At 45.4% G+C, this 18,417-nt stretch overlaps 1 protein-coding gene across 1 annotated transcript; it reads left to right on the forward strand.

Moving 5' to 3' along the window:
• The first annotated feature begins 10,816 nt into the window (after window positions 1-10,816).
• LOC127191360 (sialic acid-binding Ig-like lectin 5) lies at window positions 10,817-17,967 on the forward strand. Its single transcript, XM_051148429.1, has 9 exons — window positions 10,817-10,973; window positions 11,035-11,403; window positions 11,558-11,836; window positions 12,002-12,049; window positions 14,310-14,561; window positions 14,651-14,953; window positions 15,156-15,252; window positions 15,516-15,648; window positions 17,782-17,967. Exons 1-9 carry the CDS (start codon window positions 10,820-10,822, stop codon window positions 17,965-17,967), a joined length of 1,821 nt encoding a protein of 606 aa, XP_051004386.1. The 5' UTR covers window positions 10,817-10,819.
• Window positions 17,968-18,417: the final 450 nt, after the last annotated feature.

The following is an 18,417-nucleotide window of genomic DNA, read 5'->3' on the forward strand; positions in this document are numbered from 1 at the left end:
CACAAATGACAAGCTTGTAGAGGAAGAAATTAGGAAAACCACACCCTTCACATTAGCCACAAGCAATATAAAATATCTAGGAGTTACCCTAACTAAGCAAGTGAAGGACTTGTATGAAAAAAATTTCAAAACTCTGAAGAAAGAGATTGAAGATGACCTGAGAAGATGGCGTGATCTTCCTTGCTCATGGATCGGGAGAATTAACATAGTAAAAATGGCCATCCTACCAAAAGCAATCTACAGATTCAATGCAATCCCTATCAAAATAACTACACAATTTTTAAAGACATTGAAAGTTCAATTCTGAACTTCATATGGAAAAACAAAAAACCCAGAATAGCTAAAACAATCTTGTACAATAAAAGATGCTCCGGAGGAATCTCCATACCTGATCTCAAACTGTACTATAAAGCAATAGTACTTAAAACAGCATGGTACTGGCACAGCAACAGGCTGGTTGATGAGTGGAATCGAATCGAAGACCCAGATATGAATCCACACACATATGGTCACTTGATTTTTGACAAAGGAGCCAAATCCATTCAATGGAAAAAGGATAGCATCTTCAACAAATGGTGCTGGTCTAACTGGAGGTCTATGTGTAAAAAAATGAAACTGGACCCATATTTGTCACCTTGCACAAAACTCAAATCCAAGTGGATTAAGACCTCAACATAAAACCAGAGACACTAACTCACTTAGAAGAAAAAGTGGGAAAGAGCCTGGAACATATTGGCACAGGAGACAACTTCCTGAACAGAACACCAACGGCCCAGGCCTTAATGTCAACCATTAATAAATGGGACCTCATGAGGCTGAGAAGCTTCTGTAAGGCAGGAGACACTGTCAAGAGAACAAAGCGACAGCCTACAGACTGGGAAAAAATCTTCACCAACCCTACATCTGACAAAGGTCTAATATCCAAAATATATAAAGAACTCAAGAAATTAAACACCACCAAACCGAATAACCCAATTGAGAAATGGGGCTTGGAACTAAACAGAGAATTCTCAACAGAGGAGTATCAAATGGCTGAGAAACACTTAAAGAAATGCTCAACCTCCTTAGTCATCAGGGAAATGCAAATCAAAACAACTCTGAGATTCCATCTTACAACCCATCAGAATGGCTAAGATCAAAAATTCAAGCGACACCACATGCTGGCGAGGATGTGGGGAGAGAGGAACACTCCTTCATTGCTGGTGGGAATGCAAACTAGTACAGCCACTTTGGAAATCTATCTGGTGCTATCTCAGAAAAATGGGAATAGGGCTTCCTCAAGACCCAGCTATTCCACTCCTTGGAATATACCCAGAAGATGCTCCAGCACACAACAAGAAAATTTGCTCAACCATGTTCATAGCAGCCTTATTCATAATAGCCAGAACATGGAAACAGCCTAAGTGTCCCTCAGTAGAAGAGTGGATAAAGAAACTGTGGTACATATACACTATGGAATACTACTCAGCTATTAAAAACAAGGAATTCCCGAAATTTGTGGATAAATGGATTGAGCTAGAAATGATCATAATGAGTGAGTTAACCCAGAAGCAGAAAGAATCAAATGGTATATACTCACTTATATCTGCATACTAGCCCAAGGGGCATGTCCCACGAAAGCCTTCACTTACCAGGAAACTGGGACAGAGGGGAAGGCATCCTATTGGGACTCTAAATGAGAGACGCATGGGAGAACAGCAAAATAAAAGGATCCAGAGGGTCCTAGAATCTACAAGTAGAACAATATGATAGGCAGATTTGGGCCCAGGGGTCCCGCTCAAACTAAGGCACCAGCCAAGGACAATACAGGAGGTAAACTTTAAACCCCTTCCCAGATCTAGCCAATGGTCAGAATATTCTCCACAGTTGAGTGGAGAGTGTGATACGACTTTCTCACATACTCTGGTGCCTCACATTTGACCATGTCCCCTGGAGGGGGAGACCTGGTGGCACTCAGAGGAAGGACAGCAAGTAGCCAAGAAGAGACTTGATACCCTATGAGAATATATAGGGGGACATAATCCCCTCAGGAACAGTCATAGGGGAGGGGAATAATGGGAAAATGGGGGGGGGAGGAATGGGAGGATACAAGGGATGGGATAAACATTGAGATGTAACAAGAATAAAATAATAAAAAAAAATAATAATTAAAAAAAAAAAAAGAAATTCAAAAAAAAAAAAAAAAAAAAAAAAAGAAGATGACCTGAGAAGATGGCGTGATCTTCCTTGCTCATGGATTGGGAGAATTAACATAGTAAAAATGGCCATCCTACCAAAAGCAATCTACAGATTCAATGCAATCCCTATCAAAATACCTACACAATTTTTTAAAGACATTGAAAGTTCAATTCTGAACTTCATATGGAAAAACAAAAAACCCAGAATAGCTAAAACAATCTTGTACAATAAAAGGTGCTCCGGAGGAATCTCCATACCTGATCTCAAACTGTACTATAAAGCAATAGTAATTGAAACAGCATGGTACTGGCACAGCAACAGGCTGGTTGATCAGTGGAATCGAATCAAAGACCCAGATATGAATCCACACACATATGGTCACTTGATTTTTGACAAAGAAGCCAAATCCATTCAATGGAAAAAGAATAGCATCTTCAACAAATGGTGCTGGTCTAACTGGAGGTCTATGTGTAAAAAAATGAAACTGGACCCATATTTGTCACCTTGCACAAAACTCAAATCCAAGTGGATTAAAGACCTCAACATAAAACCAGTGACACTAAGCCACTTAGAGGAAAAAGTGGGAAAGAGCCTGGAACATATTGGCACAGGAGACAACTTCCTGAACAGAACACCAATGGCCCAGGCCTTAATGTCAACCATTAATAAATGGGACCTCATGAGGCTGAGAAGCTTCTGTAAGGCAGGAGACACTGTCAAGAGAACAAAGCGACAGCCTACAGACTGGGAAAAAATCTTCACCAACCCTACATCTGAAAAAGGTCTAATATCCAAAATATATAAAGAACTCAAGAAATTAAACACCACCAAACCGAATAACCCAATTGAGAAATGGGGCTTGGAACTAAACAGAGAATTCTCAACAGAGGAGTATCAAATGGCTGAGAAACACTTAAAGAAATGCTCAACCTCCTTAGTCATCAGGGAAATGCAAATCAAAACAACTCTGAGATTCCATCTTACACCCATCAGAATGGCTAAGATCAAAAACTCAAGCGACACCACATGCTGGCAAGGATGTGGGGAGAGAGGAACACTCCTTCATTGCTGGTGGGAATGCAAACTAGTACAGCCACTTTGGAAATCTATCTGGTGCTATCTCAGAAAAATGGGAATAGGGCTTCCTCAAGACCCAGCTATTTCACTCCTTGGAATATACCCAGAAGATGCTCCAGCACACAACAAGAAAATTTGCTCAACCATGTTCATAGCAGCCTTATTCATAATAGCCAGAACATGGAAACAGCCTAAGTGTCCCTCAGTAGAAGAGTGGATAAAGAAACTGTGGTACATTTACACTATGGAATACTACTCAGCTACTAAAAACAAGGAATTCCTGAAATTTGTGGATAAATGGATTGAGCTAGAAATGATCATAATGAGTGAGTTAACCCAGAAGCAGAAAGAGTCAAATGGTATATACTCACTTATATCTGCATACTAGCCCAAGGAGCATGTCCCACGAAAGCCTTCACTTACCAGGAAACTGGGACAGAGGGGAAGGCATCCTATTGGGACTCTAAATGAGAGACGCATGGGAGAATAGCAAAATAAAAGGATACAGAGGGTCCTAGAAATCTACAAGTAGAACAATATGATAGGCAGATTTGGGCCCAGGGGTCCCGCTCAAACTAAGGCACCAGCCAAGGACAATACAGGAGGTAAACTTTAAACCCCTTCCCAGATCTAGCCAATGGTCAGAATATTCTCCACAGTTGAGTGGAGAGTGTGATATGACTTTCTCACGTACTATGGTGCCTCACATTTGACTATGTCCCCTGGAGGGGGAGACCTGGTGGCACTCAGAGGAAGGACAGCAAGTAGCCAAGAAGAGACTTGATACCCTATGAGAATATACAGGGGGACGTAATCCCCCTCAGGAACAGTCATAGGGGAGGGGAATAATGGGAAAATGGGGGGGGAGGAATGGGAGGATACAAGGGATGGGATAAACATTGAGATGTAACAAGAATAAATTAATAAAAAAAAAGAAAAAGAAAAAGAAAAAAACCAACCAGGATCAGTATTGGTTGAATATCAATCAAAGCACTTGATGGCAATGTTTAAAATTTTGGTTTTAACACATTAAATTGGATAATAAAATGATTGAAAAGGAAGACCTGAGACTCTCATACTAGTTCAGGTCTGGCCTGGGTGCTGGAGAGAAGTTTGTAAGATGGGTTAGGAAATGTTCTCTGCCTAACTCTCTGCAAGTCTCTGATGTCTCTCTGGTCTCCATCAGGTCTGTGCTCAGGGAAGAAGCTTTATCTCCCTAGTCTGGGCTTCCTCTCTTGTGAATCCTTCCCAGCTTCAGTGGTTCCTCAGTACTTTCACGTAGCCTTGTGACTGCTCACATACAGAGCCCAGGAATCTGTCTCAATGCTGTTGCCCCAGATGTAAGCAGATGGCTGGGCACTTGAAGTACATGCCCTCCTTTTGATACAGGATGTTAAAAAAAAAAAAAGCAATCACCAAAAGATGCTGGAAGTTCGGAAATTGGTACAGAGCAGGGCAGTCTACACATCCCCATGCCCTACACATTCTTCTTCCCTACTCGTATCCTAGTCCTGGTCATATCTCAGGGTACTGGTTTCATGTAGGGAGACTACGAGGTCATGCCTCTCAAGTGGCCACAAATGCAGAATGACCAGTTCAAAAGGAGACCCAGGTATGATTTCACATTCCCTGGGACCCACAGAATAATAGCTGGTCATTGAGGATGCAGAGGGGTGATGCAGGCTCCTTTTCCATTTGTGGGAGTGGAAAAGGAGCCACAAAATTTAGTTACTATAGGAGCTCTACGCATGTGGCAGGTGACTGAGAGGTGTCAGATAGACCAGGCAACTGAGGGATAGCAAATTGATGAGATGACAAAGCAGTGATGAGATAACCAGGTGATAGGGTGGTATCAAGGTGACCAAGCGCCTGAAGTGTGATAGGATGAAAAGGTGACTGAGGATGTTTAAGGATGAGCAGCAGCTACCAGGCTGATGAACATAAAGAGGCCCTTGATGAGTTTAACAGTGCATACTTTCCAGGAGGAAGATACCAAGGGAATTAATATTTAGGGACCTCCTGCATTACCCTCGGATATCTCTGTATATCCTGATGCCAGGGTGTTCATCACAGACTGTTCTCCGATATAAGAGCAGGAGCTCTGGGATGGCCAGTCAAGATCCGAATACCAGTAGCACGAACTGGAAGGAGGAAACATCATAGACATGGATTTCCAGCCGTGGTTTTCCTAATTTTCTTAGCAGTCACACACTACTGGGAACCTTTTATTCAGCCAGTCAGCAACCATAAAAGGACCAAAACATAGCCAGTCATTCAGGCAGAGAGAGCAAGCACCTTGCAGAGTTAATGTGCAGCCACCAAGTAACAGGCCCCCAGACCCTAGCACAACTGACTCCGTGATGAAAGTACCATTTAGGCCATAAAACTCAGCATGTAAACAGCACCACTTGCCAAAATAAAAAACAAAGACTTAATCCGTCAAAGTTCTGGGACATCTCTAAATGTACTAACATTGATTTTTAGCTTCTATACTGCCGCTTATCACTGTTCTTGCTAACTGAAGTATGTCAATCCAAGATCTTGGTTTTGTGTTTAAAAGCTCACCCTGAGAGAGGCTTAGGGCTAAACTGGGATCTTGGGCACACAGTGTCATTGCTGGCTGGCCAATAAGGACTTTCTATTAGCTTAAATCCATGTCCAAGCAGTCTTTTCTAGTATTCACCCCACAACAACCAGAGCCACTAGGAAAGGAAAATTCATGCCCTTCCTTTATCTGTGCCTTGTGTGTTTTGGCCAACCAGCGATGGGGAGCAGGGCCCTGGACCGTTGGACTATATTTTGCTTTGGGGTGGTGGGGGTTAGAATGAGATGCCCCCCACTATCTCAGGTTTTTTTGATTACTTGATCCCCAGTTGCCGGTGCTGTTTTTGCTCCTTATGGGGTATGCATTTTTCAAGAAAGCATGTCACCAGGGGCGGGCTTTAATTGTTTAAAGACTTGTGCCATTTGCAGTTTATTCTCTCTACTTTGTGCTTATAGTTCAAGATGTGAGCTCCCAGTTTTCTCGCCCTGACACCATGCTTTTGCTCACCTTCACAGACTGTAACCCTCTGGAACCATAAGTCCAAATAAACTCTTTCCTTTATATGTTGCCTTGGTCACGGTGTTTTATCATGCCCATAAAAAAGTAACTAATACAAAGGGTGTTCTTGACTAGATTCATGAACACAGACACATTCACCCTCTCAACTGAACACCCACCCCAAGAATGGGCAGTCCCTCAACCCTTCTTGATGAATCCAGCTCTCTCAGATCCTCACATTTGCCCCATCACGCACCTTCTGGCACATTACTCATTGCATAAAGACTTTTAGATCATCAACTGGGTAATTTTTTTTTCTCATCTTCTAATTCCCCATTTTAGGAACAGGGTGTAGAGCTTATTTTACATGACTGTTTCCCCAATAGTCTTTGCATCAGAACCTGCTCTCTGACCAGGAATGGCCTTAAATCAATCTCTCTCTCTCTCTCTCTCTCTCTCTCTCTCTCTCTCTCTCTCTCTCTCTCTCTCTCTCTCTCTCTCTCTCTCTCTGTCTTTGTCTCTCTACAATATTCAGGAACTTGGATTGGAACATCACAGCATCACAAACAGGGTCAGTGCACCCCTGAGCATGCTTCTCTCTCTAAGTGTCGTGACTTTTTCTGTTCCTGGGATAAAACACTGACCAATGGCAACTAGGGGAAGAAAACGTTTATTTCATCTTGCAACCCCCAGGTCATTGCCTTTTACTGAAGGCAGGAGCGGAAGTAGTGACCATGCTTACTTCCTCTGCTTACTTCCTCTGCTCACTTCCTCTGGGTTGCTCAGCTTTCTTTTGCATACAGCCCAGCTCAACAGGCAAAGGCAGACAGCTAAAGGCAGCTGTTTTTGTTTGTGATTTTTTGTTTTTTCAGGAATGAGTTTTAAGAAGAAAAGGAGGAAGTCTATCCTAGAGTGAGCTGGTAAGTCCTGATTGGACCGGGGAGCTAGGGTAGCCAAATAATGAGCCTTGGGACTCAGCTTTAGGAATGTTATCTAATGCCTCTTAGGGAGGGAGAGGGCAAAGCTGTCAGTGCCACATTTGCAATGCCAGGGCCTGTTAGAGGGCCCTGCAACCTCCCTAAGGATGGCATTGCCCACAGTGAAATGGACCCTTCCCCATTAATTATCAATCATGAGAATGACCCCCCCCCCCACATACATATCCACTGGCCGGTCTGATGGAGGCATTCCTCAAATGAGGTTCTCTCTTTCTATGTGTGCCAAGATGACAACTAAGGTTAGCCCTGGGTCTGCATCTCACTGATATCACTTATGCCCTATAACCTAGCTCAGGCCCAGCCCCTCTACACAGTTGTCCTCCACCACTGCTTCCCCTGTAAGGCACTTCAGAGCATGTCTGTGCCAGTTCTGAATACATTTTGCAGTTAATACTCATGAGGTCAGACCCCAGGCACCCAGCTTTTAGGCCAGCTGGGGCTACATAGTGATATCTTGTCTCTAAAACAACACAGTCCATGGTCCCGTTGATGGAACCTGGATGGGAGCTCAGATTATGAATAAGTATTGATTCAACACCAACGAGCAGCAGCCTACCGGAGTGCATTGAGCCAAGATAGCTCCCTGTCTCCACCTCACAGATGTTGTAGACACCAAAGACTCCATAGATGTCTATAGATGGCAAGGTGATCATTAAAGTCACAGATGCTCTCCGGGTAACTTAAAGGAGTCAGTTGCCAGCGACTGACAGGCTCACCCTTGCAAGTGGATCACCATCACTCTGGTTCCTACAAGAATGAGGAACTTCTGAGACATACAAGTGGAGATGAAAAGGAGATGTCCAAACCTGGAGTCAAGGGATGGTTCCACATGGGACAGAATTCAGGTGCTCTCCAACTTAAGATCTGCTAGTAGATGAAACCACAAGTAAGAGGAAAGCACACAGAAACTGCCACCACTCAGAGTCAGGGAGGGGAGGTGAAAGAAACAAGAAAAGTAGGAAGAGACACCACTGAAACAAGCCACCGATGAGGAGGGCGCAGAACTGGGTCCTTTGGTCACAGGCAATGAGGTGCAAAAGAGGATAATGGATGTTTCAGATGGTGACGGATGGTGACAAGTGCAGGGTGAGAATGACTGGGATTCAAGTGAGTGGATTAAATGGTGTAGACACCATCAGGTCTGGGGAAGAAACCTCCTGGGATTGCTGAGAGCTGAAGAAAGATGGCTCAGTGACAAAGAACACTTGATGCTCTTGTACAGGTCCTGAGTTCAGCTCCCAGTACCCAGATCAAGTGACTCACAACTCCCTATAACTCCAGTTCCCGGGACTCTGATGTTCTTTTCTGGCCTTTACAGGTACCAGACACACATATGGTACATATAAACTTACACTAATCCACATACACACACTTAAATAAAAAAAAAATAAATCATTTTTCTTTAAAAGCAAGTGTCTGGGTATAGGTTATAGACAACAGGGCCCTATACTCTTCCTCTTGAAAAATACTAAGGGCTGGAGAGATGGCTCAGTATTTAAGAGCTCTGTCTGCTCTTTGTGAAGTCCTGAGTTCAATTCCCAGCAACCACATGGTGGCTCACAAGCATCTATACTGGGATCTGATGCCCTGTTCTGTCATACAGGTGTACATGCAGATAGAGCACTCATAGACCTAAAATAAATAAATAAATCTTTAAAATGTTACAATAGTAAAAATCAGATAGATCAGAAATAGCCCCAAATTCTCCAGGAGCATTCTAGCTTCTGATGGGATCATGCTGATGCCTGTCCTCTTGATAACTGCTAAGAAGACAAATGGAATGGTCTACGGTTGTTTTAAAGCCACCTGAAGCCCACACTTCATCCATGCTTACTGACAAGGGACCACTGGCCTGTTTGTTCTAGAGAGAGTATGGGTAACTTCTCCATCTACTAGTCAAGGTGTTGCAGGGTGACTGGCAGACTTCTGGTCCAGAGATGATGACACTGACTCACCTCCTCCTCTTTTCTCTAAGCACAGTGATATATTTCAGAAGTAACGCAAGAGGCAGCCAAAGAGGACCCAAGGGTGTGTTGACGAGGCCAGTTGGCTTGGGACTCGGAGCTGAGGAACAAAATGAAAGAGGAACATCTGCATCCCCATCACACACATCCCTTGTCGGAAGAAGAATCTTCATAACTTATCTATCCACTGAAAGCCAACAGTGCTAGGCAGCGGAGTGACCTCATAGGCTTGTCCATCTCCTATGTGGAACCGGAGTCCTCCCAACAGCATCAGGCTGCTGCTTTGTTCCTTCGTTGATAATAAAGCCAGTTTCTTCAAGCTTCCACTATAGTCAGAGAACCAGTAGAGCTCTCCAGGAATTCTCCGGACATTCAGCACCAGACTGAGACTGCTGAGACATCAGCTTGTGAACCAGCAGCTAGCAGAGTCTTGGCCTCTCTGATGTGAGACAACCGTTGTTTGGACTACCCACATAGTATATTCAACGAGTTCTGTTTCTTTAGAGAACCCTAATATGTACACACACACACACACACACACACACACACACACACACACATTGAGAAGTTCAACAACATGTTTATTTTTCCTCAGTACTTAGTCTGGAAGTTCTCAATCGGCATCTTTATGAGAGAGATCCTTCCTCAGGCCTCTGTCTTTGGCCTGCAGATGGAGTCTACTCCACATGTCCTCATGTGGATGGCCCTGTGTGTGTGTGTGTGTGTGTGTGTGTGTGTGTGTGTGTGTGTGTGTGTGTGTGTGTGTGTAGGTCTGTGATGTTTAACTTCTATTAGAAACTTGAGATCTAGACTTACCTGAAACATAGGCCTCTAAGCATGTCAGCGGGTGAGTACCATGTTAAATGAAGTGAGAAAGCCCACCCAATTTCGGTGGCACCACTCCATAGGTTGGGGTCCTAGACTATACAGTGAACTGAGAACAGCCTTTCTTTCATCTCTCACTCTGCTTCCTGGCCAAAGGCGCAATGTGGCCAGCCATTGCACATTCCTGTAGCTGTGACTTACCCACCCGAGTAGGCTGTAACCGCCAACTCTGAACCAAAACAAACCACTATTTCTTTAAGTTGCTTTTGTCTGGATATTTTATAACAGCAACAGGAAAGTTATTTAAGCAATTAGTGACCCAATCTCCTCTTCTTCCTTATACATTAAAAAAAAAAAAAGTTAATTTTCTGTGTATGTGTATGCATGCTCACCATGGTATGAGCACGCCACCATGCACAAGTGAGGGGGTTAAAGGGCAACTTTTGAGCATTAGTTCATTCTTTCCACAATGTGGGTCATCAGGCTTAGTGCCAAGGGCCTTTGCCTGCTGAGCCTTCGCTGACCATCAAGCTCTGAACAAAGACAAATGAGAAACAAATGCCGTACAGGGTTCAGGAGCAGAGGGCGGGTCCTCCTCACTGACTGTGGCTCCCATGACACCACATATGAAAAGTGGAAGTGCTTGTTCTCCCAGACCCTTGATAACCTGTGTCTGGAAAGTTCCTTCTTCGTGGTCAGTCATTCTGTCTTCATCCCTGGGCTAGATCAGTAAGATGTCTTCTAATCCTGTGACATTGAAGCCTATGGCTCTCACCCCAAGGATACGCTTCAAACTGATCACGCTTTCTTTCTCTGGCCACCCACAGGAGCCCAGGGCCTCTCACCGTGTGATGCTGTGGCCACTGCTGCTGCTCCTGCTATGGGCAGGTGAGTAGGAACAGGGACGGGGCTGTGGGAAAGGACCAAGATAACTCTCATTTCTTTGCAGGGTCCTTGGCTCAGAATGGGGATTATAAGCTCTTAGTGGATACTTCAGTGATGGTGCAAGAGGGTTTGTGCATCTTTGTGCCCTGCCAGGCTCAGTACCCCGCTTCCAATAATTTAGTCTATGGCTACTGGTTCCATGATAAGGACAATATAAACAGCGACCCTCCAGTGGCTACAAATAACCCAAATCGACAAGTACAGAAGAAAGTTCAAGGTCGATTCCTCATGGGAAGCCAAGATACCCATAATTGCTCCCTGGACATCAGAGATGCACAGAAAGGTGACACAGGAATGTACTTCTTCAGGGTGGAAGGAAGTGGTCCTATGAAATACAGTTTTAGAGAGAGGAAGCTCTCTGTGAGTGTGACAGGTACGTGATGAAGGGACTGTGGAGGTCCTTATTCTAAAGCCTCTGCTGCCCAGTAGACCAAACAGTGAGGCTGGTTGGGGGGAAGCCAGGCTTGAAGTAGAGTGACACATAGTGATCCCCACCATGTCTTGTGTCCATATCTCTCTGTGTCCAGCTCTGACTCAGACCCCTAGCTTCCAAGTCCCACCTACCCTGGTGTCTGGCACTTCTACCCAACTGAATTGTTCTCTGCCCTGGGCCTGTGAGAGGGGAACACCCCCCATCTTTTCCTGGATGTCTTCTGCCCTCACTTCCCTGGGCCCCAGGACCACCCTCTCCTCAGAGCTGAGCCTCACACCCAGGCCTCAGGACCATGGCACCAAGCTCACCTGTCAGGTGACCTTCCCTGGAGTTGGTGTGACTGTGGAGAGGACTGAACAGCTCAGAGTCACCTGTGAGTGCCAAGCCATGAAACCTGGGCACCCTGGGAAGGGATCTTAAGGGTGTGGGATGGAGGGGAGAGAACTGGGTAGTGGGTCCTGAAAGAAGAAAAGAGTGCTGGGGTGAAATGCCAGCAACTGCCTCCTCTCCTAAAAGAAAACTATGTCTGTCTGCCCAGATGCTCCACAGAAGCTGACTATCAAGGTGTCCTGGGGGAATGACACAGGTAGGGTCAAATGTCCCCTCCCTGGGATGGGTGCAGGTATTCTAGAACTCAGGCAGGAAGAGGCTCAGGATGGGGAAAGGGGTGATATGATGTCCTCACCTACACCCCTAACCGACACACTGCACTCTCCCTGAGTGCCAGGACTGCATCTTCATCTCCAAGCTGCGTTCACCTCCCCTCAGTGTCCGAGTCCAGCCTGCTTCCCTGTGACGTGACTTTGTTGAATTCAGCGTGAGATGTGTCTTACTCTGCCTCAGCCTCTGTAATAAGATAGACATGGTGACTTACACAGCAGAAATGAATGGAAGCCCAGTTCCAGGTGTAGTCCATTTAGTTCCTGTCTTTAAGTGGCAGAAATGGACCACACAAGCATTCTGCTGTCTTCTTATAGCCCATTAATTCCACCTTTGGAACCTCTATTCTATGACCTCATCTACCTTAATTACCTCCCAAGACGTCTCCATTATATTGGTGGTCAGGCACCAATATAGGGATTTGAGTGCAATATAGTTCTGCCAATACAAAATTTTAATAGTAATAGTTCTTGGTGTCTAATGTTCTCCTCTCTTGGTTGATCATACATAGATATTGTTAGATGCACACTTAAATACACACAGACCACACACACACACACTACAAGCTGCAGAAAGCCAGGTCTTTGGAGATTGCAGAAGCAAAGCAGCTGATTCCAGCCCCAGACATCAAGTGGTTATAAAAAGAGACAATAGACAATGGTTTCAAAACAGCTTGTCTAAGAAAAGCAACCAGCTTCCGTGTTCTGCTCTTAACCCTTTCCTGTCCTTACCCACAAAGCTCCCAGCTCGAAGTACATAATCCTCACCCTAATGGACTCTGATCGTTGGGTTTCTGAATCTGTTCGCTGGTCACTGTGCAGCACAATATAGAGCCAGCCTGTGGCGTTAAATAAAGCACGCCCTAGGTGTTTGAGGTTGCCTAAAGTCTCATCTCTTGTTTCTTCCTACAGACTTAATTCTTACTTTATCCTTATGGTTCTTCCATGGTCAAACTCACCCCATCACCATACATGTGTCAGTCAATTGCAGGTGACTGAAATAACTTCCCCCCTCAACCTTAGTTTTCTTGAAGACTTCCTTCTTCATACATATTAGTGAACCCATGGTTTTCTGATGATATGATAACCTATTTACCAGCTTATCTCTAGCACTGGTATTACTTGGTTTTTATTCAATAAATGGCATACATGAAAACGCCCTACATTTGTGACCATGCCTACAAAATTATGTCCTAAGGGAGAGAGTTCCAGAACAGAGGGCCATTTGTACTACACACACACACACACACACACACACACACACACACACACACACACACACACGGCCAGATTGCATAATATGGACTTTGCCTTATTCATATTTCCAGGAACAATGTCTCCCTCTCCTTAACAAGCAGACCCACCCTCCTGGGTGTCACATGTGAAGTCACTGTAGTTTTCTTCACATTATAATTCAAGAAACTGAGTCTCTTTTATGGTGGCTAAGCATTATTTGTGGGCTGTAGCTGTGACTGTGGCTCAGTTGCTCAGCTGTTATCCTAGCATGCAGAAGGCCTTGGCCTGAATCCCTAGCATTGCAGAAACCAAGCAGGAAGCTCAGAAATGCAAAGTCACTGTCACTAACGTAGTGACTTTAAAGCGGATTGGGGTATACAAGACCCTCATAAAAACAGTAAAAACAATAAGTTGTATTTAGTGGTCTGTGACAGTTTCCAAAGTCATATGAAAAGAGCTTTCTGTTAAGGAGGTAGATATTTGCCAGATGAAGGGACTCTTCAGTGTCCTTTGGATAGCATAGGATTATTTTGTCTCACTGTGGACAGAACGTTGTAGCATTGTCCCTGGACAGCTCCACACATCCCACCTCAGCCTTTCTCCTCCTCCCTGGGCTCCACCATAAAACCTTGCTGCACCATAGCTGCTTTGGGCACTTGTCCCCAGGACTGTAAGCTCCTGGGACAAAGTTGTCAGGCTCACTAAGGTAGGCCATTGTGAGATGTTCTTGGGAGCTAGAAGGGCAAATTAGCCATGGCAAGTAGGCTGTCTGGGTTGACAGATGCCCAGGAGGGAAGAGGGAGACCCATGGTGATTCTGGTGGCCTCATATTTTTAAGAGATACTGTCTGTCTTCACTCTTTATGGTGTGAAACCATCAGCCAGCAGAAAAAGAAAGGGCAGACATAGTAAAAAGGGGAGATATAAAGGTGTCAGATTTCTCTTTCCTCAGAAACTAACGTCCTGTACAATGGCTCATCTTTGCAAATCCAAGAGGGTGAGTCCCTGCACCTGGTCTGTGAGGTAGACAGCAACCCCCCTGCCATGCTGAGCTGGATGCACCTACCCCAGGAGCACCTCCAGCTCTCCACCCCTGCGGAACTCCACCTGCCACGGGTACAGTTGAAGGACCATGGAAAATATACCTGCCAAGCTCAGAACAGTCTGGGTACTCAGGTGGCCTCTGTGAGCCTCAGCGTAAGGAGTGAGTGGGAAGATGATGGGGAGAGGACTGGGTGGGGTAGGGTAGGAAAACACAGCCTCTGATCCCTGTCTTTGTGCTCCACTCCCCAGGCCTTCTACAGCTTCTGGGGCCCTCCTGCTCCTGGGAGGCTGGGGGTCTGCACTGCAGTTGCTCCTCCAGAGCCTGGCCTGTCCCCTCCCTGCACTGGCGGCTGGGGGAGGGGCTGCTGGAGGGGAACAGTAGCAATGCCTCCTTCACAGTCACCTCCAGCTCCACAGGACCATGGGCCAACAGCTCCCTGAGCCTCCGAGTGGAGTTCAGCACTGACCACAGACTGAGTTGTGACGCTTGGAATGACAATGGGCTTCAGAGAGCCACTGTCTTGCTGCTGCCAAGTCAAGAGGTCACAAAAGGTAAGGCCTTGGAGAAAGGGGTGGTTTCTGTCTGGATTGTATAAGACATTGGGAGTGAGCAAAATGGGGCTGACTCAGGTTGAAAGGACCTAGCCCTAGTAGGAGTGGACATTCTCACAAGTAATGGACTACAGAAGGTTGGCTGCTAAGATGCCTGTTGGAGAGGAAGACTTTTCATCACCCAAGGTCTCTCTGTTAGCAGACAAAGCAGAAACCAGTAAAGGAGTGCTGCAGGGAGCCATTGGGGGAGCTGGTCTCATGGCCTTGCTTACTGTCTGCCTCTGCCTCATCGTCTTCACGTGAGTGCTCTCGTTTGGTGGAAGCTTGATTGTGGATTGGTCAAAGGATCTCTAAAACTCACCCCAGTAAGATGATGAACCGGGGCCAGGGTTAGCAGAAGCCTCTTGCTACCTCGGCCAGGTATAGGGTCTGTTTAAATCATGTGAATCATTGAGGATCTTTACTCCACAGAGCTACCCTATCCTGGGCACCTGTACTTGTCCTTTCCTGGCCCCAAAAAATCCATCCCGCTGAGCTGAAAACCTCTGATCTCTTTCTCCAGAGTGAAGGTCCTCAGGAAGAAGTCAGCCCTGAAACTAGCAGGCATGGAAGGCAACCATCCTGCCAAGAGCCCTGTTTCCACCATGAATGTGGCAAGCGCGATTCCCAGAGTTTCGGTGAGATGCCCCACCCAGGTACCCAGAAAGCCTAGCACAAAAAAAAAAAAACAAAAACAAAAAACCCGAGCTTCTATTTCCCCAAATGTCTCTCCAGCATCCAAGTTTCCTTCTGCAGCCACAGACTTGGAAACTAGCACTTGCCCCCACCTTTAACTCCTGCTCCCGGTATTTACCCAGACCTATACATTGTTTCTGTTAGCAAGGCGCTTTCCAGTATAGCTGCTTCCTTCAAAGCCTTCTCAGCCTTTTTTCCTAGGCTTCATCAGCCCAGAGTAAACTTTCATAAAGGAATCCCAAACACAGCTTTTGAGTACTGCTTGGTCCTTACAGTCCAAATATGTGCTGTCAAGCAGAAATAGAACGTCAGGCTGGACATGGTGGGTCAGACCTATAATCTCAGCAGTCAGGAGGCTGAGGCAAGAGGATGGAGAGTGCAAGGCCAACAACCTTGAGCATTGAGGGCCTGCCAGAGTAGCTTATGAGATCCCCATAAAATCAAAAGTGAAGAGAGCTAGGATTGTGGCTCAGCAGTAGAGCACTTGCCTTGTATCCACCAGTGAGAAACAAGAGATATGGCTTAGACATGGAGTGCATATAATCTACCAGTGATGGGCTGGGGTTGTGGCCCAGAGGTAGGGCACTTGGTTAGGTCCAACAGGTAATGGGTGTGGCACGGAGGTGTGGTGCTTGCTGGAATTTAACTGTGAGGCACTTGTGATGTAGCTCTGTTGTAATTTTTTTTTCCAGCATGTATGAGACCCTGGGCTCATTCCCCAATAGGAGAAAGATAGAAGAGGGTAGGGGAAGAAGAAAGACAGACAAATATAAACAGAGAGAGAGAGAGAGAGAGAGAGAGAGAGAGAGAGAGAGAGAGAGAGCGCAGGATGTTGGGCTTGGTGGTACATGCCTATTTTCCTGGCACTTGAGAAGCATGAGGAAGGAAAAATGTAAAGTTTGAGGTTGCTTGAACTGCCAGGGGAATTCCAGGATAGTCTGAGACTTAATTTTAAACATTAAAAAAAGATAAATAAAAAGACTGTTGGCCACATGTATAACATAAAATCTTCATTAGTCACATTAAAAATCAGGAACACATAATATCAAATTTTATTCTGCAGAACACAGCCAAATGACTGTGATTCTAATTTGTTATCAGTAACCAGATATAAAAATTAGTAATGATACAGTCACATTTTTCTTAACTTGGGGTGCCCAGTCTTTCAGATCTAGTGTGTACTTTGTATTCAGAGCACATCTTCCCTGATACCCTCTCACATTACATGTGCCACATGTGGCAAGCACCATATTCAGCATCAATACCTACCAACGAAATCCAGGCGTTGCCTGACCTGTCCTTGAATGGAGCCTTAATCATCTTCCGTGCATCAGTTAAAATATCCCACCTCCGACAGGCAGATTGTCACCTGCCTCTTGCAGTCACAGGCTTGTCCCTTCCCTCCCCATGTGAGCCTCATCAGGGTGGGGCAGGTCTAATCCAGGCTTCTTGAGAGCTCACTATAGCTCACTGATTCTGCTCATCAAACTGCAAACGTTTTCATTTTATTTTTGAGATTTTACTTCTTTAGGTTTTTTGGCCTAGGTTGTTCGGGAACTCACTATGGATCTAGAGCTTGCCCCAGACACAAGCTTTTTTCTGAAGCTTCCCAGGGGGTGGGGCTGCTGGCAGGACACATCCAGCTTCATTTTCACTGATTTCTGATAATCTGGTGCTATCTTTTGTGAGTTATTTAACCTGGATTGGACTATATTCATACCCATAAAATGGGAAAGGAGGGATTTGTGAGGACTTGGGAGACTCTAGAAGATTAACATTAGCTGGGGCTGGCACACCACCTATTGTTAGAGCCATTGCCTACTATGTGCAAGGTGCTGGGTTGGATCACAGAGCTGTGTATGCAGGCATGTGTACACATAGGCACATGCTTGGGCTATGGAGGGGGTGGCACATATTCATATTGATGTTCATACATCATTAAAGATAAGGTGAAGGAGTGAAAACATGGAGTAAGTGCTCAGGGAATAAGTGTGAGGTCAGTAAATGAGCAAATGCGTGGCCAAGTTCCAGTTTGGTGATTCATGCTGCCTCTGCAAAGGCCTGACTGATGCTCTCTTCTAATCTGCTTCCAGGATCCCCTGAATGCGTCAGGGTCACAGAACCAGAAAGAAGCCCTGGCCACAGCTCCATGCACCCCAAACGATGAGCCTGAACTCTACTACGCCTCCCTCTCCTTCCAAGGCCTGAGGCCCCAGCAGCCTCAGAGTGAGGAGTCCATCAAGTCTGAGTACACAGAAATCAAGATCCACAGGCGCTAACACTTCTTGCTCTGTGTGCTCCAGCGCTGGCTGGAGTTCCAGAAAATATGGTCTAGGACAGCACATGTTAGGGGCAGATTCTGCCATCACTGATATCAGTAGCCCTCCAAAGCAAAAGCTGTGAAGGGAAGGGTGGACTCTCGGGTGGAATGAACGTCATAGAGATTTCTGGGTTCAAGTCCAGGTTCAGTGTTAGTCCCACAGAAGCCATCTTTCTTCTTTGTGTCCTCTCTTCTTTCTCTGTAAAGTGAGGTCACTCTCACGAGATGTATCAAGAAGAAAATGTAATATTTATTGTTTATTGTGTTGCTTTATGTTGCCACAGCCAAGGGAGGAACATTCTGACTTTTTTGCATACTTGGATTTTACTTGTATATTTTTAAAAAATATACGTTAACTCTTAAAGTGATTCTGCTTTTGAAGTATGACTATATCTCAGATTTGACTCAT

The sequence above is a fragment of the Acomys russatus genome, chromosome 7 (genome assembly GCF_903995435.1).
Source record: "Acomys russatus chromosome 7, mAcoRus1.1, whole genome shotgun sequence".
In the NCBI taxonomy this organism is placed as follows: Eukaryota; Metazoa; Chordata; class Mammalia; order Rodentia; family Muridae; genus Acomys; species Acomys russatus.

Bases quoted from the DNA above. Each gene is read 5' to 3' on its own strand.
- LOC127191360 (XM_051148429.1), top strand. From the start codon at position 10,820: ATGTCTTCTAATCCTGTGACATTGAAGCCTATGGCTCTCACCCCAAGG. The intron at 15,253-15,515 runs GTGAGTGCTCTC...CTCTTTCTCCAG, and splicing joins CTCTGCCTCATCGTCTTCAC to AGTGAAGGTCCTCAGGAAGA. The intron at 15,649-17,781 runs GTACCCAGAAAG...ATCTGCTTCCAG, and splicing joins CGGTGAGATGCCCCACCCAG to GATCCCCTGAATGCGTCAGG.